Source organism: Oncorhynchus gorbuscha, linkage group LG13 (assembly GCF_021184085.1).
Source record: "Oncorhynchus gorbuscha isolate QuinsamMale2020 ecotype Even-year linkage group LG13, OgorEven_v1.0, whole genome shotgun sequence".
Classification (NCBI taxonomy): domain Eukaryota; kingdom Metazoa; phylum Chordata; class Actinopteri; order Salmoniformes; family Salmonidae; genus Oncorhynchus; species Oncorhynchus gorbuscha.
The window spans coordinates 40,647,870-40,674,550 of record NC_060185.1 but is presented as its reverse complement, the minus strand read 5'-3'; the positions used below and the strand labels follow the sequence as shown (position 1 = coordinate 40,674,550).

Sequence of the window (26,681 nt, the reverse complement as noted above, 5' to 3'; positions counted from 1 at the left end):
TAAATTCACTGAAAACCCACACTAACACACGATTATATTAATAATATTGCACTTTTCATGTAGCTTACTTTTGGCCAGCTAATAGTCTAACCATCAATCAAGCTAAATTAGGGACTAAACGTTAATATCCCGTTATTTGCCGTGACAAAAAAACATGTCCTCACAGCAGCACATGTGTATATATTCTGGCTCGTGATATCTCTGTCTGATGTTGTCCATGTGTCTCTACCATGTTTCCCCAGAGTGTGTGGAGGGCAGCTATGGTTTGGGCTGTGCCCTGGACTGTCAGTGTCAGCACGGAGCTCTGTGTGACCATGTGAGTGGAGCCTGCACCTGCTCCTCTGGATGGACCGGAAGCTTCTGTGAGAAAAGTAAGACTTGTGAAAAAAAATGGCATATTCATTACTTTGCAGTTTCTTTGAGATTCATTGAGACAAGCGTAGTTTTGTACACCTGAATTATTTGAGCTAAGTACCAGAAACAATCCATTGTCACCAAATAGTTAGGTAGCCTAGCGTGTTGGGCCAGTAATCAAAACGTCGGTCACTAACCAAATTTTATCTCTCTAAAATAAAATAAAATGACCTTACAATATATTTAAAACAAAATCATGCCTGTCTTTTCACTAATAATAGCTCTCTCTTTCACGGTGCGTTTTTAATTAAAAAGTTGCTTCAGAAGAATTTCTGAAAATTTAAATATTGCGTTTTGAAATCAAACCCTTCATTTATAGGGTGACAGGTAGCCTAGCGGTTAAGAGTGTTGGGCCAGTAACCGAAAGGCCGCTACTTCAAATCCACAAGCCGATGAGGTGGAAAAATCTGTCAATGTGCCCTTGAGCATGGCACTTAACCCTAATTGTGCCTGTAAGTCGCTCTGGATAAGCATGTCTGTTAAATTAACTTATACCAGGCTGTAAAATAAAGCGTAACTTATGGTCTCTTCTATTGGTCTAGTAATGAAAGTTCAAGTAGAGAAACCACTCAGAATTCACAAACCACCACCCAGTTCTGTGACTAGTGTAACAATATACAGCTAGCTATGCAACAGACCTCTACACGGAGGAGAGATGGACAATGAATCTGGTGTCAAGCTGTCTGAAGCGCTTCGATTAAATATGAGTAAGTAATAAACTTCTGTTGTGGGACTATTGTCAGTGGTGGAAATAGTACCCAATTGTCATACTTGAGTAAAAGTAAAGATTCCTTAATAGAAAATGACTCAAGTAAAAGTGAACGCCACCCAGTAAAATACTACTTGAGTAAAAGTCTAAAAGTATTTGGTTTTAAATATACTTAAGTATCAAAAGTAAAAGTGAAAATAATTTCAAATTGCGTATATTAAGCAAACCACACATTTGGTTTTGTTATTTATGGATAGCCAGGGGCACACTCCAACATGCAGACATAATTTACAAACAAAGCATTTGTGTTTGTGTGTCTGCCAGATCAAAGGCAATAGGGATGACCAAGGATGTTCTCTTTATAAGTGCGTGAATTGGACCATTTTCCTGTCCTACTAAGCATTCACAATGTAGCGTGTACTTTTGGGTGTCAGGAAAAATGTATGGAGTAAAAAGTACATTATTTTCATTCGGAATGTTTATTTTTTATTTCACCTTTATTTAACCAGGTAGGCTAGTTGAGGACAAGTTCTTATTTACAACTGCGACCTGGCCAAGATAAAGCATAGCAGTTCGACATGTATAACAACACAGAGTTACACATGGAATAAACAAACATACAGTCAATAATACAGTAGAAAAAGTCTATATACACTGTGTGCAAATGAGGTAAGGCAATAAATAGGCCATGGTGGCGAAGTAATTACAATATACCAATTAAACACTGGAGTGATTGATGTGCAGAAGATGAATGTGCAAGTAGAGATACTGGGGTGCAAAGGAGGAAGATAAATAAATACAGTATGGGGATGAGGTAGTTGGATGGGCTATTTACAGATGGGCAATGTACAGGTGCAGTGATCTGTGAGCTGCTCTGACAGCTGGTGCTTACAGCTAGTGAGGGAGTTATGAGTCGCCAGCTTCAGTGATTTTTGCAGTTCGTTCCAGTCATTGGCAGCAGAGAACTGGAAGGAAAGGCGGCCAAAGGAGGAATTGTCTTTGGGGGTGACTAGTGAGACATACAGTTGAAGTCGGAAGTTTACATATACTTTGTTTGGAGTCATTAAAACTAGTTTTTCAACCACTCCACAAATTTCTTGTTAACAAACTATAGTTTTGACAAGTCGGTTAGGACAACTACTTTGTGCATGACAAGTAATTTTTCCAACAATTGTTTACAGACAGATTATTTCACTTATAATTCATTATATCACAATTCCAGTGGGTCAGAAGTTTACATACACTTAGTTGACTATGCCTTTACACAGCTTGGAAAATTCCAGAAAATGATGTCATGGCTTTAGAAGCTTCTGATAGGCTAATTGACATCATTTTAGTCAATTGGAGGTGTACCTGTGGATGTATTTCAAGGCCTACCTTCAAACTCAGTGCCTCTTTGCTTGACATCATGGGAAAATCAAATGAAATCAGCCAATCACCTCAGAAATAGAATTGTATACCTCCACAAGTCTGGTTCATCCATGAGAGCAATTTCCAAAATGACTGAAGGTACCACCTTCATCTGTACAAACAATAGTACGCATGTATAAACACCATGGGACCATGCAGCCGTCATACCGCTCAGGAAAGAGACGCATTCTGTCTCCTAGAGATTAACGTACTTTGGTGCGAAAAGTGCAAATCAATCCCAGAACAACAGCACAGAACCTTGTGAAGACGCTGGAGGAAACAGGTACCAAAGTATCTTTATCCACAGTAAAACAAGTCCAATATCAACATAACCTGAAAGGCCACTCATCATGGAAGCCACGGCTCCAAAATTGCCATAAAAAAGCCAGACTACGGTTTGCAACTGCAAATGGGGACAAAGATCCTACTTTTTGGTGAAATGTCTTTTGGTCTGATGAAACAAAAATAGAACTGTTTGGCCATAATGTCCATTGTTATGTTTGGAGGAAAAAGGGGGAGGCTTGCAAGCCGAAGAACACCATCCCATCTGTGAAGCACGGGGGTGGCAGCATCATGTTGTGGGGTTGCTTTGCTGCAGGTGGGACTGGTGTACTTCACAAAATAGATGGCATCATGAGGATGGAAAATTATGTGGATATATTGAAGCAACATCTCAAGACATCAGTCAGGAAGTTAAAGCTAGGTCGCAAATGGGTCTTCCAAATAGACAATGACCCCAAGCATACTTCCAAAGTTGTGGCAAAATGGCTTAAGGACAACAAAGTCAAGGTATTGGAGTGGCCATCACAAAGCCCTGACCTCAATCCTATAGAAAATCTGTGGGCAGAACCGAAAAAGCGTGTGCGAGTAAGGAGGCCTACAAACCTGACTCAGTTACACCAGCTCTGTCAGGAGGAATGGGCCAAAATTCACCCAACTTATTGTGGGAAGCTTGTGGAAGGCTACCCAAAACGTTTGACCCAAGTTAAACAATTTAAAGGCAATGCTACCAAATACTAATTGAGTGTATGTAAACTTCTGACCAACTGGGAATGTGATGAAATAAATAAAAGCTGAAATAAATAATTCTCTACTATTGTTCTGACCTAAGACAGGGAATTTTTACTAGCATTAAATGTCAGGAATTGTGACAAACTGAGTTTAAATGTATTTGGCTAAGGTGTATGTAAACTTCCGACTTCAACTTTACCTGCTGGAGCACATGCTATAGGTGGATGCTGCTATGATGGAAACTATAGTGAAGTAGTGAAGTAAAAGTAAAAGTTGTCAAAAATATAAATAGTAAAGTACAGATACCCAAAAAACGACTTATGTAGTACTTTAAAGTATTTCTACTTAAAATACTTTCCACCACTGACTATTGTATTGGTTCCTCCTATATCGGTCAAATGTTTTGTTATTCTAGCTGTTATGACTACTTTAATGATTAAGGTTTGACCGTTTGTTTTTAGATCATCATACTACCTTGTGCAACTGAGTAGGTATCCCCTTTCCCTTTCTCTAGAATCTGTTTAGCCACTCAACCGTGGTTTAGTTTTAAACTACCAAGGTAACTTTTCCAACGAAAAGTCCTGTGTTAGACTCTGGAGGGCGCTGGTGGATGTCTGATGGTCCCTGTGCAGATTCTCACACACATAGTCCAGTTACAGTAAAACAAGACCAACTATATGTGCATATTCCAGAGTAGCTGGTCTCAAGCATGACTAACTCATTGATTTGATTTTGATTAGACTTCGGCTGAAACGGTCTAATGTAAATGTTTGGTGTAAGATGTAAGTTACCAGTGGTGTAAAATATAGCCTGCTCCATGCGTGAATCACAGTCATGTCACATTATATCACAAGATACATTAACACACACCATTCTGACCTGTAGGATTTAACATGTCTAGCCATTACAAGCCAATGGTTTCCAACATCATAGACATCAGCCTTAATTGAAATGACCATGCAAACTAAAATATATATATTCTCTCTCTCTCACTCACTCACTCACTCACTCACTCACTCACTCACTCACTCACTCACTCACTCACTCACTCACTCACTCACTCACTCACTCACTCACTCACTCACTCACTGTTCTGTTTCTAAAGTCTCCCCCCACCCTAAAATAAGGTGTCCAGTTTCCCCACATTGTACAGGGGCCTCTTCCTTTAGGAGCAGTCAAGAAGTGATTTCTACAAGGCAGCGAGGGCCAGAGTCTCCCCTTCCATGTCTCTATGTCTGTCTGGCTGTGTGGTCTCCTGCCTTGGTTTATAGGCTGACAGGACACAGCACTTTAACACACAGGCAGGGATCTGGAAATGATTCTCATTACTTCCTTAAAGGGGTAATCAGGGATTGGTATAGGTACATCATTTAAACTTTTGAATGAATGACATATAGCCCTTAATTCTTGAAGAATATAACTTTTAAATGCATCGTGAGCTTAGTTCAACTGTCAATATAAGATTGTTTTACTCCATTGTTTGTAATAACACATATCAAAGCATGGTTAAAACTATCATTTTGATCTATGGATGGCCATTCCTGACATCCATGAATTTGCGAGTGGTTACATTTTTCCAGCCCCATCGGTCAGTTGTTTACCAAAATAAGTGGTGGGGCCAGTTTGTTGTTTTTCAAATCCCAGATTTCCCCTTTAAAGAGCTGATTTAATCAGCGATGCAGCTAGCAGCACACTAGCTGGTGGAGTGTGAGGACTCCCAGTACTGACAATAAACAGAGGCACAACAGGCACAGCACACAACTTAAACCTTGCATCCACAGTGGAAATAGCAGCACAGACCAGGCTAATATCAGATGACACTTCACTCTGGGATTTAGTGGAAACCAAGTGCCCTCTTCTGGTGGAAAGAAGGATTGGCATTGGCGTTTTGCAACCTCAAACCAGGATCCCAATATCTATCTACATATATTTTAAATGTGTATGTAAAGGAGAATTCAGAATTTAAAAAAAATCTCCCTTCAAATTGCACACAGTTAATTAACCCATTTAGATCATTTGACGATTTGGTTGGTCTCCAATGTAAACTAAGTGCATTTTGTAAATGAATAAAGATAACTGATTTAAGCAATAAGTCATGAGGTGGTGTGGTGTATTGGCCATATACCACAAATCCCCCAAGGTGCCATATTGCTATTATAAACTGCTTACCAACTTAATTAGAGCCGTGAAAATACATGTTTTGGCATACCTGTGATATACGGTCTGATATACAACAGCTGTCAGCCAATCAGCATTCAGGGCTCGAACCACCCAGTTTATAAAACCCTATAACCCTGTAGCTGTGTTGCCTAAAGATTACAGAGGTTACCAAATTACTAGAGGTCTGCTGGCCAGACAAAATGGGCTGTGGTGGATGTCATGGTGAAATGTACCTCCACATCAACTCACACCCTGGCATCAAACATGACATCAGTCTGGCATCTCTGCCAGCAGCTCAAGGTATAGAGCCATCTGACCAGATGTTGACCAAATACAACCAGTACTGTACCACAATCACAGAATGAAACAGTACACTGAACATGTACTTCCTTCTGGAGTCTTTTGCACTGCTGGGATGGTGTAAATAAAACTAGGCTGCATTACACACTGCAATGGATATTCTAACCTTGAGCCCCCGTCTGCTCTGCTCTTGCGGATCCAAACTTTTTGTTGTGCGTCCTGACCAATGGTGTGCTGTGTGGTCCTACAGTGGCAGTTCAGGAGGAGAGTCAAATAATTATTCCGAAATGTTGATTATTCCAGAAAATATTAATTGAAAATTGACAGTTTATGGTGTTGAAAGTAGGCACATTTGAGAAGGCATAATTAATTTCAACCGTCATTTTAATTAGACTTTACTAACAACAAGAGGGCTCGGTGTTGGAGCCTATTTATTCATATTTAAGAAATAAGACGTATGCCTACCTGTTTGACTGAGGAAACGAGGCTTTAGGCTGCTATATCCATAGATTTCTCTGCCAATTCCTCCACCCACCGTGCACTCTTTAAGTAGCCTACCTCCGTCTCAGTGAAAGGCTGCTAAATTAAAGCCGAGACTCGAATTGAGGGGGTCTGAGAGGGTATGCCATAGGCCTTCCTTATATTCTAGAAAATGGCAAAAAGCACAGGCCTACCCCTTGTTAGCTTACGATTTTGAAGAAAATGAAATAGATCTGATTATATAAGGTGATCTATAACAGGGCTTTGGTCCAGAATGCTTTGTGCTAGAAACAAGCTGTAAAATACTGGTAAAAGACATGACTCCGTTGCATATGGGAATATTATTATTGGTGTTTCTTTGAGATTCTGAGGCTGAGCTACAACCTTCTGTAGCCAAGAGGACAACGAATGGACTTTGCTTGGGAAGTAATCTAATTCTGTCATTATCAATTGACTAAGCTATTCACTTTATGTGCAATAGAAGCTGTTTAAACCCAGACAGACTTTTAGGGAAACACTTGTGACCTTCTCTCGTTGGGTTAAGCCACGGAAGAAGAGTAGCCAGTAGTTAAAGCTACACTTTTCTGCGTTGGTAGGCCTACTCTGTCTGGGGTTGAAAGGTAGGCCTTAACTTTTGAAAGTACCATGCTCAGATGCCTAATGACGTCTCAGATTTAATTATTTGCAAACAGGGACAGTTTCATTGCAAACAAAACACACTGATTTGGCATTGGAGAAATATGATAAGATGAACCCATAGGCCTCTCTCACTGTCCATTCTTAGCCTGTCATTTGTGTGGTATTAAAAAATTATATAACAAATTCTGCCAACATGTCAAATTATGTCAAATTGCATATAATATTAATAAAAGGCTGTTTTTCACAGGCCTGAAAATACAATAACAGAATCATACAATGTTTTTACTATAAAGATCTTTCCACTCCTATTCTTGTCCACAGTGGTCTGTGAACCCGCAACCTCCTGGCCCTCTGCACTATAAACATTCCTGTGTTGCCATGTAATGCTTACAGGATGAAGAACAGTTTCTAAAACTGCATATCTAAGGCTCTGGTCTGTCCAAGAAGTGAGGGTAAATGGTAGGCATGTTCTCTGTTATCCACTATGTTTTAATTATTATTTTGGGTTTAGGGGAGGGTTACTTGTTTTTTTTCTTCAAGTGTTCAGGGAGGGTTTAGGTCAAATATATTTAGCTTAACGGAGGTCCATCCATTTTCATTTCAGAGAGGTCCCATTTCATCCATGTAACCCTCATTATACATCAAGTTCACTCCCTAACAAGAACAGACAAAGACAGGAAACGATGAGGTGTTTTGCTAAAACGGCTGTTCTCCAAGCAGTTCGCTATGGACTCGGGGCTCATGTACGACACACTTAGTGAACTCGCCCTGTCCGAGTGTAGCCTGTCTTGCCAGATCACACTGGCCTAATGCTGAATAGGTCATTTTCTTAATAAACAGAAACAAATATCATAGAATAGTAGTAGGCTTATAGTACGTTTGCACCAAAAGCACCTCCTCAGTCATTTCTTATGAGCTTTTAGTATACTCATTGTAGCCGAATAGTCTCAGTTTTTGTTCCAGTGCAGCCAAAAGTCAACAGCGCGCAACACTAGGTAGGATATGCTTTGATTGAAACAAAATACAAGAAAGGCTAATAGTTTGTAACACCATCGGCTCTAATTCACTTAGAAACAGTCATTCGAGAAGATCTAAATGCATATTCCCATGAAACTGATTGAGGTCAGACGATTGGCAACGAGCTGCAAAAAAATAACACTCAAACTGAAACTGGACAGTTTTATCTCCACTTTCAAAGACTCAATCATAGACACTCTTACGGACACTTGTGGCTGCTTCACGTGATGTATTGTTGTTGTCTACCTTTTTGTCCTTTGTGCTGTGCCTAACAATGTTTGTACCACGTTGTGCTGCTGCCATGTTGTGTTGTTACCGTGTTGTTGTCATGTTGTGTTGCTGCCATGTCGTGTTGTTGTCTTAGGACTCTCTTCATGCAATGTTGTGGTGTTTGCCTAGTTAAATAAAGGTTCAATTAAAAAAAGGTTGGACATCTCACGGATAAAACGTGAATAATTATAATTCACGATTGACAGTGATGGCCTATTTTGAAAGTAGGTAAGATAAGACCATTTTTTAATGTCATGTACACCAGATAGGTGCAGTGAAATGTGTTATTTTAGGTAGGCTTTTATTCTTTTAGAGGAGGGTGCATTTTATGCATATTATATAATGATGTTGCAACTGTTGGTACAAATATAATGCATCCGTACAAACTTTGATTGAGAAATGAAGACATCATTGGAAAAAAAGTTTGCGCTCCTGCACCTAAAATAAATAGCACCGTACCACAGACACACAGCACCACAGACACACAGCACCACAGACACACCGATGGATCCATGGCAGTATCATCCCTGCTCAGGCTGTAATGAGACAGTATAACTTTATAGTAGAACCACCACAAAGGCAGATTACTGTGGCAGCGTGGGAAAATGTAGCATGATCCCCAGATCCATTTGTACAGTCTTGACTACTCCTATGCTTTGGTCATGTTTAACATGGCAATGGCCATAGGTGTTCGCAAGACAGCACAAACAGATCTGGGACCAGGCTAAGAAAAAACGCACGGCGAGGCCAGAAGTCAGACTCTGTCTTCGTGTTTTTCCCAATAGAAGGCTAGGTACAATAGAGTAGTACTATGTAAATGAGAGGGGTTATTTGGCATTGGGTCAATTGGAACAAGGGATATGTTCAGACTGGGAAGCAGCCAGTGCCAGGCTTCCCCACACACCACCAGGGCTGAAAGGAGGTGTGTCCTACTGCATCTGTTAATCAATCAGAAACGCAGTCAAGCGAGCGCAGCTTTTATCTAAACAAAGACATAAATGATGCTGTGCCTGTGTTGTAGTAACTGCTCTTAACATACAAACTGATAGTAAGTGTTGTCATTAGAGCTGTTGCTCTGTGATCTTGTACTTTTCAGTGACAAATTGAGCAATCAACGAGAATCGCAAAGTAAACACGGGCATTCCTGTCTGTTTCACGGTTTAGTTGAGCTTATAGGCAATGTTTACAGCACATTGGAAAAGCCCCCTCTACATCCCCCCACACAGGGTTTTTCCATAACAGCCCTGGTGGACCTGTTCTGGGCCATAGACAATGTGTTTACTAAACTCAATGGTTGTCCATTGACTCCACAGACATTTTCAACTATCAGCAGCCCCCCCCTCCCGCTCTCTCTCAAGGAATGGAAAACAGACCCAGGACACTGTCATTGCTGAACACCAGCAGTGGGAACAGAACTGTGTGTGTGTGTGTGTGTGTGTGTGTGTGTGTGTGTGTGTGTGTGTGTGTGTGTGTGTGTGTGTGTGTGTGTGTGTGTGTGTGTGTGTGTGTGTGTGTGTGTGTGTGTGTGTGTGTGTGTGTGTGTGTGTGTGTGTGTGTGCGTGCGTGCATGCGTGCGTGCCCGAATTGTGTCTATATGCAGTGGTGGAAAAAGTACCCATTTGTCATACTTGAGTAAAAGTAAAGATATTTTAAAGGAAACGACTCAAGTAAAAGTGAAAGTCACCCAGTAAAATACTACTTGAGTATAAGTCTAAAAGTATCTGGTTTTAAATATACTTAAGTATCAAAAGTAAAAGTATTCATAATTTCAAATTCCTTACACTATGCAAACCAGTGGCACAATTTGTTTATTTACTGATAGCCAAGGGCACACTACAACACTAAGACATTAATTTACAAACAAAGCATTTGTTTATTGAGTCTGCAAGATCAGAGGCAGTAGGGATGACCAGGGATGTTCTCTTGATAAGTGTGTGAATTCAACCATTTTCCTGTCAATAAGTAACTAGTACTTTTGGGTGTCAGGGAAAATGTATGGACTAAATAGTACATTATTTTTTTTAGGAATGTGAAGTAAAAGTAATAGTTGGCAAAAACAGAAATAGTAAACAAAAGTACACAATCACCAAAAAACGTTAAAGTATTTTTACTTAAGTACTTTACACCACCGTGTATGTCTGTGCACTATCTACTGTGTGTGCGTGTGCAGTAACCTGGCTTTGTTTTGGGGCTGGGTTTCTAGGCCTTGACGACAGGCCTGTGGACTCAGCAGGTGTTCTAATTACCAGTCCTTGGTGTGTGTGTGTGCCCCTCTCTCCCACCCCCTCTGAGGGGCGGCCCGGCCCCCGTGTCTCCGCAGGCTTTGATGTGGCACGGACACTCCTCACATGTGGGACATGAGCTCACTTAACGAATGCAGACGCTCCACAAATGAACAGCTAGACCAGGGTACTGCAATTTAATATGGTATTTTTGGTAGGTGGTAAGACAGAGATGAGAGAGGTCAGACAGAGAGAGAAAGAGAGAGGGAAAGAGACAGAGAAAGACACAGAAAGAGAGAGAGGGAGAGTTGGCATCCTAACCCTTTTCCTTCCCTCTGTATGTGTGTAAAGCTGGAAGGCCCTTACCAGAGGGTGTTTTATCTTGGCTTGCAGTGTGCCCGGACGGGTTTTACGGTCTTGACTGTGGCCAGATGTGCGAGTGCAGGAACGGTGCCCGCTGCCACCACATCACAGGAGCCTGCCTCTGCACCCCTGGCTGGTCGGGACCACACTGCATTCTGGGTATGGAAGCCACATCATTAAAACGGGGTGTGAGGGAGCCTCTACCAGTCCATCACAGCCTCCTCTCACCCTAAATACCATCTCCCATGTGTTCGAGAACAATTATCTGTTTAATGATACCCTGCCAATTCCTTTTTTAGGGATGCGTAAGGGGTGGGAGGGATGTAGGGGGGCTGATAGGATACCCCTCCAGCGTACACCGTTAATTGGGTCAGATTCTGGATAAATGCATCCACGTTTTTATAGCAATGCATTTAAAGGAGTTACTTGGCAAAGCTCTTTTAGGAGCATCAGTTTTACCCTCGGTACTCTCATGCAAAGTCTCTTATCCGCTGCTCCACAAAGTCTTCATGCCGTTTTAATGGATCTAGTGAAATATTCTCTTAAAGATCAGACTATGTCATTCTCAAGTCTTATTCGAGAGGGCCTGGTCTCCCCAAAGCATGTTTTGTGGTCCTGGTGACCCAAAGCCAAGAGTCAGCCCAAACCCACTTGCGTGACTTAATGTAATTTCATTTCAGACATCGATCATTAGTGACTAGTTTAGATAGGTAAAGTTAATGTGATCTATGCAAACGCAAAAATATATATTGGCCATATCTCATGCAAGAAATACAAGGCAAGTACATTCAAGCCATATCTCTCCATAGAGCAGGCATGTTTGTGCTTTAGTCAACCGCTCCATCGTGTCCCTTTTCATTCTTATGTATATGTTAGACAATGAATGACAAAAGGAATTGGCTAAACCACATCATTTCCCGTTACATAAATCTGATCACCATGTTGCAGGATTACATTCCTGCAATGCAGTATATTTAAACTTGTAGTGTGTTTGAAGTTTTAAAAGGCTTCTGAAGTTTGTAATTTCAGACTTGACATTCCCTTATGAAGAATGTATCATCCCCTACAAAAATGCCCATTAATTATAATCCACATAATAATTCACATTTCCTGTTGCTGAAAGATTATTTTCCTCCTGTAGCAATCTCGCTCAAATTAAGATCCTACATTTATATATCTGTGTCGGGCAGACCACTTCATGTTGAGTGCTATAAAATGCTGACTTGTATTTAACTATATGACTGTGTATCCTGTCCTGTGTGGGAGGCAGCCTGCCCTGAGGGTGGTTTTGGGAAGAACTGCAGCCGGAGCTGTGAGTGTCAGAACGGGGCCACCTGTGACCACGTCAGCGGCCGCTGCAGCTGTGGAGCCGGATGGACCGGAGCCAGATGCCAAGAGGGTGAGTGGCTCATCGGTCAACCCAGTATAGGGCCCAGTCTGACCTTAAACTAACCTTAACCTAACCCAGGACATAAGGAGCTCTGCATGGAACTGAAATCTATCTTCTACCAGAATATCTTTACGTAAAACATTCCCGAAAACAGTCACGGGTGATTATTATCGATTTTATTCCAATTATGATGAAATATCACAACAGTTGGTGAGTGTATGAATACACTGTTTATTATATGTGTGTTTGGTCGGTGGAAGTTGTTTTAGAACAAACTCAGTGCAGCCTAACTGAATCCGAATCATCATTTCTATATGTCTGAATCGTATTGAACAATGACATCCACTTATTAAACTTGGTCCAAATCTAACCTGGGATCGAATTACTGTGCAAAACTCCCATTGACATCATTGCATGATTTACTAGAAAGCCAGAGTCAGGAACATGGTTTCCTGGTTAGGATTCAGCTCATTGTGTGGTGGATATATTGTGTGATCTGAGGCCTCTGTTCTCTGCCTCTCCTAGACTGTGGGGAGGGGCACTATGGAGAGGGGTGCACACAAACCTGCAGCTGTCAGAACGGAGGGACATGTGACAGAGTGACTGGGGGGTGTAGCTGTCCCCCTGGCTGGACTGGAGAGCACTGTCAGACAGGTGACCTGTGACATCACTGCTTCCAAATGCAAAGGGATGCATCCCAATAGTTTAGACCGGGTCCCTACCTCATCTCTTTGGATCGGTGAAAGCAATCTGTCAGAAGCCAATGTAGAGATATGTTTTTTGCTACCCTGTTCTTGCAGATCAGTGTTGATGAAGGAAAGGAGTTGAGGAAAGAAAGCCACTAATGACTATTGAGATATACTGAAATGCCTCTTTCCTCAATTGGGTCATGTTCTGAAGGGAGAAAACGTTTTGAAACATAATAAAATGGAAAAGTCCTACCTGTACTTGTCCAATAAGAACACAGATTTTCGTTTTCAGACCGTTTCTAAAACATATTTCTACGTTGTGCCCTACTGAACACCACCCATTTGTCTGTGCTGCAGCGTGCCCAGACGGTCTCCATGGAAAAGGGTGTGAGCAGAGGTGTGAGTGCGACCACGGGACAAGCTGCCACCATGTGACGGGCAGGTGTGAATGTCACCCAGGATGGAGAGAGGCCCGGTGTGACAAACGTGAGTGTGACTTGGACAGGGGCCAGAAAGGGCCACTTTGGAAACAACACATCAAGTCATGCATTATTTTGTTTTACTATGAGAGGTCAATTACCGTAGAAAAAAATGTTCCGTTACTTTTTAAAATCCATCCGGTTTATTTGAATACATACCTGGGACTGAGATAGATACATTCAGTTTGTGGTTAAATCACGAATTGTCATTATAAGGAGGGTTCATCTTTATTTAAACAAGACAGTTGTACACATAAACTATTCACTGTTTAAAGTGAATATACCTTAGTTAGTGATGAATGTGTGTCTGATGTGCCCCAGCCTGCCTGCCTGGGGTCTACGGTGCTTCCTGTGCCCAGCGGTGTCAGTGTCCGTCTGGGGTGTCCTGCCACCACGTTACTGGGACATGTGGCTGCCCTGCTGGTCTCACTGGGAACGGCTGTGAGGAGAGTAAGAGCACATCACTATCACGTACCACCCTCTCTTTAAAACACACACCCCACACCATCCCGCCTCTCCTCTCCCCCCTCTCCCTCACACACTCAGCAGACATCTGATAAACATTACACTCGGGTTGCCAAGTAAAACAAGAGACATTGTTTTTGTCTCCTGGGTGGATAAGGGCATTTGGAAGGCAGACTTGCATAATGACAGCGCTGTAATTGCCTCTTTAGTCTGGAGTGGTTTCTTATCTGTCCTACACGCTGCCTCAGTAAGTGCTGTGGTTTTAGCGGAGAGAGAGGGAGAGAAAAAACATGTTTGTTTCATAGATTTATCTTCCCTTGTGTGAGTATCTGAGTCTGTAAACTACTGCATTGTCTGAGTGTGAATGGGTATTTGAATGTGAGTGCTTACATTATATTATGTCTGCAACAGAGATTGGGTTTGGAAATCCATGTACAAGCATACATACACCATGTTGAGTGTTGTAGTGCATGCGTGTGCATGCGTGTGCATGCGTGTGGGCGCGCATGTGTACCTCTATGTCCATCTCCTCCCGTCCTTATTGTACATGCTTGTGTCTCCTGCAGCGTGTCCATCAGGTATGTTCGGTCTTTACTGTAGCCAGATGTGCCAGTGTTCTGGGGACCATGAGCAGTGTCACCCTGTCACTGGAAGGTGTACCTGTCTACCTGGTTACTACGGCAACCGGTGTGAACTCAGTAAGTAGTGACTACTGTTGGGTAGTCTACTGCTGTGAACAGATTTTTGTTTTCAATTATTCTGTGGCTTCAACAATGGAATCGCAGTGCACTATGCAAAGACTGAGTTTGAATAAGTGTTCTGTCTGTCTTTGTCTGTCTGCCCCTGTCTCACTTTCTCTGTCTCGCTCTCTCTTTTGTCTCTTTCACTCTTTGTTTCTTCGTGCAGGACAAACTAAAAATAGCTCCGGGTTAATTTATGGTTGTGGTAACTTTAAACTCTGATTGGTGATTCATTTGTATTTTGGTCCATTAACATTAGTATTTTCAAAAAGTACAAATTAAAATGTCAAAAAGATGATACATCTACATGTGTTTGTTAGTTTATCATACCCACTCTATTGAAATACACAATTTAAAAGCCAAATTCATAAAGAATAATACGCAGCAACAATATGTAGTAACTTACTTTGAAGAGATGGTGATTGGGTCTAAATCGCTATTTAAAAGTCAGTGTCCTTGTCTTTAACTGCAGTTTCCCTGAAAGTCAGACTCTTCCCACTAGCAAACACATTTTTCTAAGCTTCAGAAGCATCTTTATTCACCACATTTTGTGTGGTTATCCTTAGACATAATCTCCAGACTCATACAGTGCCTTCAGAAAGTATTAACACCCCTCGACTTTTTCCATATTTTGTTGTGCAAGGTGGGATGAAAGCTAACAAGACTACCTAGCCAACTAGCTAGCTAGCTCACTCACAAGACTAGCCAAGTTAGCTGCGTTGTTGCTTGCATGCGATTGGCTGTGGCACACAGCCTGGGAGACAGAGATAGCTATCAGGCATTGTTCAGGGTTTAGATGCTCCTCGAGCTCTTAGCGAAAGGTAATGCACATTTAGCTGGCTAACATTATAACTGATAATGAGCTCCAAACACAAATGTAAGCATGATGTGAGCATGAAATGTAACATGTGACAAATTGACAGTTTAGTCACGGAAATTAGGCTTCTCCAAGCTCTGATGCTGCTGATGATCATTAGCAGCCTACCAAACTTGCTAACTGCCTGGTACTCAGCACTCCATTGTCCCTCTAATCACTCTGACATCACCTCATGCAGCCTAGCCCATAGGCCTATATGTTTTGATAAGGTTTGTATCACAACTAAAGTGGACAAAAAACTTCTTAGAATTAAGCACATTCATCTGCTTTATAAGGACATGAGCAGCGTGTGAGTTTCAGGTTTGGGGAAGATCATTTTCACCATCATTTTTACCTTTATAATAAAAGCATTACATGCATAATCACGTTTGTGGTCCGTTTTGATAGTGGTGTTTTCACACTAATGGAACATTCACGCTTATAACCTGCGCATCGCTGCGCTTATAATGGGAAGAAATAGACAAATAGTTTGTCAACATTTTAAGCTAAACGTTCTGATTTGTTGCGTAAGCCTCAGATAAAAAAAAAAACATTTTGTTGATGCTAGTGGTTGTATTAATTTGGGATCTAATCGCATCCCACAGCTGACCCAGACTGTTTGGAATATTTATTTCTCGCACAGAACATAATAGGACAACTTTTGTACTATGAGGATAGTAGCTTGTCATAGGCTAGTGCTTTTGCTGTTTTTTAGGCCTACTCATCTTGTTGGCTGATGAAATGTAAACGTGGACAGTTCTTCCAATATCTTCAATATGCACCTCGGAATTGGATAAGGAAGCTCATAGTTGCGTCCGGATATGTCTGTCTTCACTTGTAGCCTGTGAGAAAGACCAGATCACGTGAGTGAGAAATGCCTCTGAGCAGGCAGCACTCAGGGAGAAGTGCTGCAAAAGGCATGGGTTTTTTAGGGTGCATTATGGCCACACAAAGGGGATTTCCGCCGGGAAATTTGAGGCATTATCAAGTGCTTCTCAAATTGTGAATGAGAGACTGCCAAAGTGTATTGCCTGTGCAAAAACAAATCAGAGCAACTTTTTTCAAATCATCTTATTTCTTTGTTAACCGGTCAAAACAGAATAGCCGCATGTGCGCACTCCCTCAAATCGTTTGGAGAAAATATCCTTTCTATTTTATTCACCTTTTTTAATTGTATTCTTCATACTATAATATAATATAAAATAATGCCATGGAATTCTAAGCAAATCTTGTCTGCTAAATGAACTAGTGCAGTCCGGAGTGGCGCAGCGGTCTAAGGCACTGTATCTCAGTGCCTCACTACAGACACCCCGGTTCAAATCACAACTGGCCGTTATTGGGAGTTCCATAGTGCGGCGCACAATTGGCCCAGGGTAGGCCATCATTGTAAATAAGAATTTGTTCTTAACTGACTTGCCTAGTTTAAAAAAATTAAAGCTGACATCCATATGGCATAGCCAGATCAGGACAACTCAGAGTATGGAATTCTGTTCTTCTGAAAGAGACTACATTTTCTTCATATCATGTTTCTTTAGACCTGTCTAAAATAAATAATGGATTTATTGTGATGGTGTAGGCTATATTACATGTATTTATTAGACTATTAGATATCAGTGGCTTGTAGGCTATGTTTGGAAGCCAGGAGATGCTAAATTTGTTTATGTTACTTAATGGTCAATTACAGTGAGACCTACAGTTATTTGCTTGACAATCATCAGCTGACGAAATTTTGTGACCGCCACAGCCCTAGTAGCAATCAATAAAAACGTGCAGTGCCTTCAGAAAGTGTTCAACCTCTTGACCTTTTCCACATTTTGTTGTGTTACAAACTGGGATTAAAATTGTTTTAATTGTCATTTTGGTCAACGATCTACACAATATACCCTAAGATCAAAGTGGAAGAAAATTTAGAAAATGTAAAAAGATTTTGAAAATAAAACAATAATACATCTAATTTACATAAGTATTCAACCCCGTGAGTCAATACATGTCAGAATCACCTTTGCCAGTGATTACAGCTGTGAGTCTTTCTGGGTAAGTCTCTAAATGCTTTGCACAGCTGGATTGTACAATATTTGCATATTATTTATTTTTTTAATTCTTCAAGCTCTGTCAATTTGGTTGTTGATCAATTGATAGCCAGCAATTTACAGCCAAGTCTTGCCATAGATTTTTAAGCTGATTTAAGTCAAACTGTAACTAGGCCACTCAGGAACATTCAATGTCATCTTGGTAAGCAACTCCAGTGTATATTTGTCCTTGTGTTTTAGGTTATTGTCCTGCTGAAAGGTGAATTTGTCTCCAAATGTCTGCTGGAAAGCAGGCTGAACCAGGTTTTCCTCTAGGATTTTGCCTGTGCTCTATTCTGTTTGATTCTCGGTAATGTGTTGGATTTGCCCCAAACATAACACTTTGTATTCAGGACAAGTTCCTTTCTTTGCCATATCTTTCGCAATTTTACTTTAGTGCCTAATTGCAAACACAATGCATGTTTTTGAATATTGTTATTCTGTACATGCTTCCTTTTCACTCTGTCATTTAGGTTAATAGTGTGCTCTCCTATCACAGCCGATTAAACTATGTAACTGTTTTAAAATCACCATTGGCCTCATGGTGAAATCCCTGAGCAGTTACCTGGGTATATTTATACACCATCCAAAGTGTTTTAAGCAAGTGTTTACTCCTGAACGTATTTAGGCTTGCCATAACTAAAAGGTTGAACACTTATTAACTTACTGCTTTGACTTTATGGGGTATTGTGTGTTGGGTATTGACATTATGGGGTATTGTGTGTTGGGTATTGACATTATGGGGTATTGTGTGTTGGGTATTGACATTATGGGGTATTGTGTGTTGGGTATTGACATTATGGGGTATTGTGTGTTGGGTATTGACATTATGGGGTATTGTGTGTTGGGTATTGACTTTATGGGGTATTGTGTGTGGGTATTGACATTATGGGGTATTGTGTGTTGGGTATTGACTTTATGAGGTATTGTGTGTTGGGTATTGACATTATGGGGTATTGTGCGTTGGGTATTGACTTTATGAGGTATTGTGTGTTGGGTATTGTGTGTTGGGTATTGACATTATGGGGTATTGTGTGTTGGGTATTGACATTATGGGGTATTGTGTGTTGGGTATTGACATTATGGGGTATTGTGTGTTGGGTATTGACATTATGGGGTATTGTGTGTTGGGTATTGACATTATGGGGTATTGTGTGTTGGGTATTGATATTATGGGGTATTGTGTGTTGGGTATTGACATTATGGGGTATTGTGTGTTGGGTATTGACATTATGGGGTATTGTGCGTTGGGTATTGACATTATGGGGTATTGTGCGTTGGGTATTGACATTATGGGGTATTGTGCGTTGGGTATTGACATTAAGGGGTATTGTGTGTTGGGTATTGACATTATGGGGTATTGTGTGTTGGGTATTGACATTATGGGGTATTGTGTGTTGGGTATTGACATTATGGGGTATTGTGTGTTGGGTATTGACATTATGGGGTATTGTGTGTTGGGTATTGACATTATGGGGTATTGTGCGTTGGGTATTGACATTATGGGGTATTGTGTGTTGGGTATTGACATTATGGGGTATTGTGTGTTGGGTATTGACATTATGGGGTATTGTGTGTTGGGTATTGACATTATGGGGTATTGTGTGTTGGGTATTGACATTATGGGGTATTGTGTGTTGGGTATTGACATTATGGGGTATTGTGCATTGGGTATTGACATTATGGGGTATTGTGTGTTGGGTATTGACATTATGGGGTATTGTGTGTTGGGTATTGACATTATGGGGTATTGTGCGTTGGGTATTGACATTATGGGGTATTGTGTGTTGGGTATTGACATTATGGGGTATTGTGCGTTGGGTATTGACATTATGGGTATTGTGTGGGTATTGACATTATGGGGTATTGTGCGTTGGGTATTGACATTATGGGGTATTGTGCGTTGGGTATTGACATTATGGGGTATTGTGTGTTGGGTATTGACATTATGGGGTATTGTGGGTATTGACATTATGGGGTATTGTGTGTTGGGTATTGACATTATGGGGTATGTGTTGGGTATTGACATTATGGGGTATTGACATTATGGGGTATTGTGCGTTGGGTATTGACATTATGGGGTATTGTGTGTTGGGTATTGACATTATGGGGTATTGTGCGTTGGGTATTGACATTATGGGGTATTGTGTGTTGGGTATTGACATTATGGGGTATTGTGCGTTGGGTATTGACATTATGGGGTATTGTGTGTTGGGTATTGACATTATGGGGTATTGTGGTTGGGTATTGACATTATGGGGTATTGTGTGTTGGGTATTGACATTATGGGGTATTGTGTGTTGGGTATTGACATTATGGGGTATTGTGCGTTGGGTATTGACATTATGGGGTATTGTGCGTTGGGTATTGACATTATGGGGACATTATGGTATTGGTATTGTGTGTTGGGTATTGACATTATGTTGGGTATGGACATTATGGGGTATTGTGCGTTGGGTATTGACATTATGGGGTATTGTGTGTTGGGTATTGACATTATGGGGTATTGTGTGTTGGGTATTGACATTATGGGGTATTGTGTGTTGGGTATTGACATTATGGGGTATTGTGTGTTGGGTATTGACATTATGGGGTATTGTGTGTTGGGTATTGACATTATGGGGTATTGTGTGTTGGGTATTGACATTATGGGGTATTGTGTGTTGGGTATTGACATTATGGGGTATTGTGCGTTGGGTATTGACATTATGGGGTATTGTGTGTTGGGTATTGACATTATGGGGTATTGTGTGTTGGGTATTGACATTATGGGGTATTGTGCGTTGGGTATTGACATTATGGGGTATTGTGCGTTGGCCAGTGACGTTTGTTTTGTTCACAACTTAATCCATTTTAAATTCAGGCTGTCACACAACAAAATGAGGACCAAGTCAAGGGGTGTGAATATTTTCCGAAGGCACATAGGGAATTGTTAATATGTTGTCAAATGTTTATTCTAGATGACACATAATAAAAAATGGTGGGGGGAATGGGCTTCCATAGTTTTATGTGGCTCAGTGCAGCTGACAGGCAGCAACTACTGCGACAATTTCAGAAAGTAACAGGCTGTTAGTTGCAAACTAAATAAAACACATTTTAAATATATAAAAATGTCTATACATTTCAGCTGTTTCAAAAACGTTGTATTTGTTATTACCATTTATACTGTAGTATGTTGTGTTGTGTTGAGGTCAACGAGAAGATTCTGTCGGACGAGCACTCAAGACGTCATCATTTCGCAAGTTTACCCAACAGTGTTGACTCTCGAGATTCAATAGCTCTTGAGAACCTCTTGAAAATGTTAAAACAGCCTCTGTCTCTCTCTCTCCCTACCCCAGTGTGTCAAGAGGGATCATATGGGCCAAACTGCAAGGCCAGATGTAAGTGCAACAATGGCGGTCGCTGTGACACTAAAACAGGGACCTGTGAGTGCACACCTGGCTTCCTAGGAGCTGACTGCAGCATTGGTAAGTCTGCTGCACACCTGTCGTGGGTGAAAATGAACAGTCTTTGACAAGTCATCTTCTGACTATGAATCAGAGTCTTCTATAAAGAATAAAGATATACAGAGTGTTCTGCTAGGAATCAGTCTAAAGACAGTTGGGATTAGACATGATTAGACAGATGAACGCGAGGGCTCCGTCACGCCTCTTCCACTTGTTGAGTCATTCCTAATCAGTGATTACATTAAGGAAGGGAGGAAGAAAAGATGCTGCACTTTGAAATCATTTGAATGGTGCCTTCATGTCTTTCTTCGTACTGACAGGTTGTCCGGCTGGGCGCTATGGGAAGGACTGTGCCCGTCTGTGTTCTTGTGGGGAGAGAGGGCAGTGCCACCCTGTGACTGGGAGGTGTATCTGCGCCCCAGGCAAAATCGGGCAGTCCTGCCATCAAGGTAATAATTACTTTTACCTCATAACTAACCTTATGTCTATGGGCCATTGAGGATGTAAAGACCAGCTTTTGGTCCCAGTCCGTCACTGTTTGTCATGCACCAGTAAATGTTTGTAGCAGGCTATGATCTCATCAAGAACACAGAGTCTGATTGGCAACTGGGAATCCACCAACCAACCAACCAACCAACCAAATTAGCTTTCAATATGTATTTAGTTAACGAATTCTCAATTTCCTCAGTAAAAAAGTATCAATAATCAGAGGCTCTTATTTTCCTTGAGAACAGAGGTAGGGTTCTTGAGTTTCCCTAATCTGGCCGTTTATCAGCAGTTCCTCTGGACTGCAAACGGGAGTTTCCATCCATTCCAGACGATGGTGTTCGTAAGCACTCTGCTCTCCTAGTGAGCACCATACGTCTGTGGACGTGCCACTGCTTATGTTCCTGTGTTGAATGTTTACAGAGACCTATAAGTAGCTCGTTTTCCATGTTCCGTGTCGATGGCGTTGGCGAGGAAACAAATAAATAAACAGGGGAATCAAAGTTATTCGCTTATTGTTTTCCCAATCTAAATTACCCAGAGAAACATGATTATTCTTTTATATCGCTGCCAAGGGAGACCACTTTGCCATCTCGCTAATTAACTGTTTCTTAAATAAACGTGTGCTTGTATGTTGCTGTTTGTGTGTGTATGTTTAACTGTGTGGTAGGCTCACTGCTGGCTGGGTAGCTAAAGAACAGAACTACATGTCATGCTGGCCTTGGTTGTGCTGTGATGATGATGATTACTACTATCTAAAGCCTTGCTGTTCCTCCAGCCTGCCCTAGGGGGCGCTATGGCCTGCAGTGCAGGAACACATGTGTGTGTCAGAACGGGGCGCTGTGTGAGCCCAGGGACGGGAGCTGCAGGTGTGGGCTGGGCTGGACGGGACCACGCTGTGAGACAGGTAACCTCAGGATAACGTCAACACAACATCAGGATAACGTCAGTATAACGTTAGGTTAAAAGTAGCCTGGCAGGGCAAAGGGTCAGCGGAGTTTAATTGTGGTTCAGTACTACATTAGTTTATCCTGTAGGAGTATTGTCAACAAGTCTGCATGTTCTTGAAGTTGCTTTGTTGAAGTTAAAGTTTTGTTACTCTCTTTGTTACAACATGGAAACAATGTTCGATGACCCAACAGCCATGACAAACACAATGAAGACTTGTGTTATTATGAATAGTAGCTACTACTGTGAGCACAGTAACTTCCCATATGCCTGGTTTACAGTGTGTCTCTATGTTGATATTAGGTCATTCCACTGTTAATGTGTGCAGTATCAGTTACAAGTCACAGGAGGCTGCTGAGGGGAGGACGGCTCATAATAATGTCTGGAATGGAGTGGATAGAATGGTATCGAACACATGCAATCCACGTTATGTGTTTGATACCATTGCATTTATTCCATTACAGCCATTACTATGAGCCCGTCCTCCACCAGCCACCTGTGGTACACATACAGACAGAAAGTATGTTGGTTGTGAGTGTTGTGTTGTTGTTACTGTATGTCTCTACCATATGTGTTTGTCCAGCGTGTGTCCAGGGGAAATATGGACCGGACTGTGCACTGGACTGTCCCTGCCAGACCAACGGGACATGTGACCGCTTCACTGGCTGTTGCAGCTGCACGGCCGGACACTACGGACACTCTTGTGAACACTGTACGTTGGATTTTTGTAATTATAGTTAGGGCAGGGAGTTTTTCCTCACCATGTGACCTGTCCAGGATAAACTCCTGACCCTGTATTTCCAATGAAAGAGCTGGGTTGTGTTCATGTGGGCACCCAATGTTTCAAAAAGGAAATTGTACAAAAAAATGAGCGTTTCTTACTGGTAGTCCCTCCTTGTTTCAATATGTTTTCTAACATTTGATGCCAATTGAACATGCCCCTGATTGTGATGATGGGTTGTGCTCTTGTATGGGACACTAACAACAAAACCTTTTCCTGTGTTGTCATCCTGTCCCCAGTGTGTCCCTCAGGCTTCTTCGGACAGAACTGTGCCCGTCCGTGTGTTTGCCGTGCGGGACAGACATGTGATCATGTGACGGGCCGGTGTGTGTGTCTGCCTGGCTACCATGGTTCCCAGTGTCAGAGACGTGAGTACTGGATGACAGAGGAGAAGATCACACAATCTGATTCACACTTTGTTCTCATATAGAGACAGGAAGGTCAGCACTTCAGTTCTCTTTAATAACAGAAAAGCCATACGTGTGTGATTATTACAAACATACTGTATTGTGTGTGCATATTACAAACATACTGTATTGTGTGTGCATATTACAAACATACTGTATTGTGTGTGCATATTACAAACATACTGTATTGTGTGTGCATATTACACACATACTGTATTGTGTGTGCATATTACAAACATACTGTATTGTGTGTGCATATTACAAACATACTGTATTGTGTGTGCATATTACACACATACTGTATTGTGTGTGCATGTGTGTGTGCATGTATGAATATGAGCATATGTTGGCAGAGGTGGTTATTTGATGAGAGGCAGGTGTTTCCTGGCTGCCACTGCAGAGACGGGCTGTTTAATGCATTCCTGTTACATCTCTGTGGCCTCTTGCCTGCTCTGGGCTCCTCAGTGTGAGGGCCTTCATGCCCACTTCAGCCCCAGCAGGAGAGCACTGAGCACTGCAGAGCAGCTGCAAGACAGCCAGATAGGTTACCCCCTGTAATGAAGTAATAGAGACAGACCTGTGTGTGTGTGTGGGGGGGGGGCACGCTATGGAAGAGAAGAGTGATGAGTGTTTGTCAAGGGGGGGAAAAAGACACATAGTACACGTGTGTGTGTGTGTGTATCTCACTGTGTGTGTCTGTCCCAGGGTGCGAGGTTGGCAGGTTTGGGGAGGGCTGTCAGCAGTCATGTGACTGCGTCGGGGGAGCCCCCTGTCATCCAGCCACGGGACAGTGTCTCTGCCCCCCGGGGAAGACTGGACAGAGATGTGAAAAAGGTACGACCTGCTCTACCCCGCAACGGCGCTCTGTTTCTTACAGTACTGGATCTTAGATATGCCTTTTGTGTATGTATTACCTTTACCCAATAGAAAAATAACTGTATATAAATCGGCCATTTTATTTTTTGTGTGCTGTCTCCATCTTTTTCTCGTTGTGTCGGTCTTACTTTATGTCTTTCTTCTGTCACTCTTTCCTCTCTTTTCTGTCATTCTTTTTCTTTCTCTCTCCATCTCCCCTGTCTGTCCATCAGACTGTGGAGGAGATCGTTTTGGTCCTGACTGCTCCCTGCAGTGTCAGTGTTCCCATCAGGCCCAGTGTGATGCTCGTAACGGCCGCTGCCTGTGTCCTGTTACCTGGCTGGGCCCCACATGCACAGAAGGTACTGTATACACAAACAAACGCACATGCATGCAAACACACACACACACACAAATGCAAACACAGACACACACACACATCGCCCTGATGAGTGAGTGAGTGATACCTATTGCCCATCACAGCAGACACCCAGGACCAGAGCTGTAAAGCTGAACCAGGTTTTCATGAAATAGTGCGTCGGTAAGTGTGTCAAGCTCAGGCCTTCAGCTCTGTCTCCGTCTCCCTCAATAGCCACTCTGGCCTCTGAGAGTTATTTTAATCCACACCCAGCGGGGTGTCTGGCTTGAAGATGTCTTCGTTTCCTCCACAAGCCCAGCTCACGGGAGATCGACCAGCAAACAACCCAACACACCAGCAACTCCCCGAACGGCGAATAACATTTGCTTTTGATTTCTAGAAGGTGCCAAATGTCTTTTTGTCTGCCTCTTCTCTCTTTTCAGGACGACTAGAGACTGCAGAGGTCCCAGCATTGGGCTTCTCTCCCTCCCTGAAGGGGCCGTCTGGTCTCTCCCACTCGTAGCGCCACTGGAGGCCCCACATCCCAAACTAGACGTCCCAAATACCCCCGCCAGATGTCTCAAACACTGAACAAGGTGCCCTAAATATGCAGTCAGGGGTCCTGGGGCGTCATGGGAAGGCTGTGTACAGATGGACAGAGGTATACAGCCAGAAGGTGATTCAGGCCTGGACCAGACACACAAGGTCATGTATTCTTATGTCTACACCTGTATTCTACACATTTGGTTGAGAAATGTGCATTGGCTTTTTGTGAGCCTGCAGAAAGGTGCAGAATGCCGGTTTAGTTAGAGAGAGAGACAGCAGGCTACACAAGCACCTGGAACATTGATGTGCTGCTCGGCGGTAGACATTGGAACGCGCCCTACCTGATTGTCTCAGGACTGGACCTCTGCCCCAAGTCAACTGGTCTAGCCTGTCATTAACCACAGGCCAAGTGCTTCCTGGACATTCATAACATCTCTGTCCTCACCCCAATGCAGCTTTGTGCAGCCTAGTACACAGGGGCGGGCAACTACGGTGCTGGAGGGGCACAGTGTGTGCGGACCATCACTATCACACATGATTCACAAAGACCATGATTCGGTGATTAGTGGAATCAGGTGTGTTAGAGCTGGGCTGGAACAAAAGCCGGCACCCTCCTCTTGCTTACCCGTGGCCTACCCTCAGAGTCATTGGTCAGACTGACATGGGAGCAACAGCCATCACTCCCGAAGTGTCCACTGGTACTGTCTCTCCGTTGAATGGCACTCGGTCATTTTCTCATATGGTATACAGTGAGACTATTTTGTGTTGTATTTTACTGGTTTCTTTTGACAGCGTCTACCTGATTGCTTGTCATAAAGTGTTAATATATTTTGAAATGGCTTTTGGTTGTGTGTTTGATAAGATCACTTACTGTACTATCGGATCAAGGAAAGCCACGTATCCATTCATTACTGCTGTTACTGTCTGTTATCGTAAGTGTGTCAGTTAAATGCCACTATGACCTATAGAAGTCTGTTTTAGCCAAGTAATCAGTATATTTTCATGTAGAAGGGTTTTTAAAATATTACAAAGCATTTGAACTGTACCTCAGGATACTGCAATTCATACCACGCATAACATGTACTGTACTATGTGCCTGATGGCAGGCTTTATGTAAATGGTGCTATTTTGATACATTTTGATTTTTTTCTTTAAATTCTCTTTTTGCTAA

At 42.1% G+C, this 26,681-nt stretch overlaps 1 protein-coding gene across 4 annotated transcripts in view; it reads left to right on the top strand.

Moving 5' to 3' along the window:
* The window catches only part of LOC123992869 (multiple epidermal growth factor-like domains protein 6), a 106,848-nt gene extending 80,167 nt beyond the window's left edge, over positions 1–26,681 (top strand). For 2 of the 4 annotated variants that reach the window (XM_046294465.1, XM_046294463.1), the window contains 15 exons: positions 243–371; positions 11,026–11,154; positions 12,266–12,394; positions 12,911–13,039; positions 13,432–13,560; positions 13,875–14,003; positions 14,585–14,716; positions 21,022–21,150; positions 21,450–21,578; positions 22,394–22,522; positions 23,147–23,275; positions 23,584–23,712; positions 24,457–24,585; positions 24,840–24,968; positions 25,408–26,681. In XM_046294465.1, coding sequence (XP_046150421.1) covers positions 243–371; positions 11,026–11,154; positions 12,266–12,394; positions 12,911–13,039; positions 13,432–13,560; positions 13,875–14,003; positions 14,585–14,716; positions 21,022–21,150; positions 21,450–21,578; positions 22,394–22,522; positions 23,147–23,275; positions 23,584–23,712; positions 24,457–24,585; positions 24,840–24,968; positions 25,408–25,487 — 1,889 coding nt within the window. In that variant the 3' untranslated portion in view covers positions 25,488–26,681. The remainder of the gene's footprint in view (positions 1–242; positions 372–11,025; positions 11,155–12,265; positions 12,395–12,910; positions 13,040–13,431; positions 13,561–13,874; positions 14,004–14,584; positions 14,717–21,021; positions 21,151–21,449; positions 21,579–22,393; positions 22,523–23,146; positions 23,276–23,583; positions 23,713–24,456; positions 24,586–24,839; positions 24,969–25,407) is intronic. The other 2 variants (XM_046294464.1, XM_046294466.1) reach the window with 2 other exon arrangements.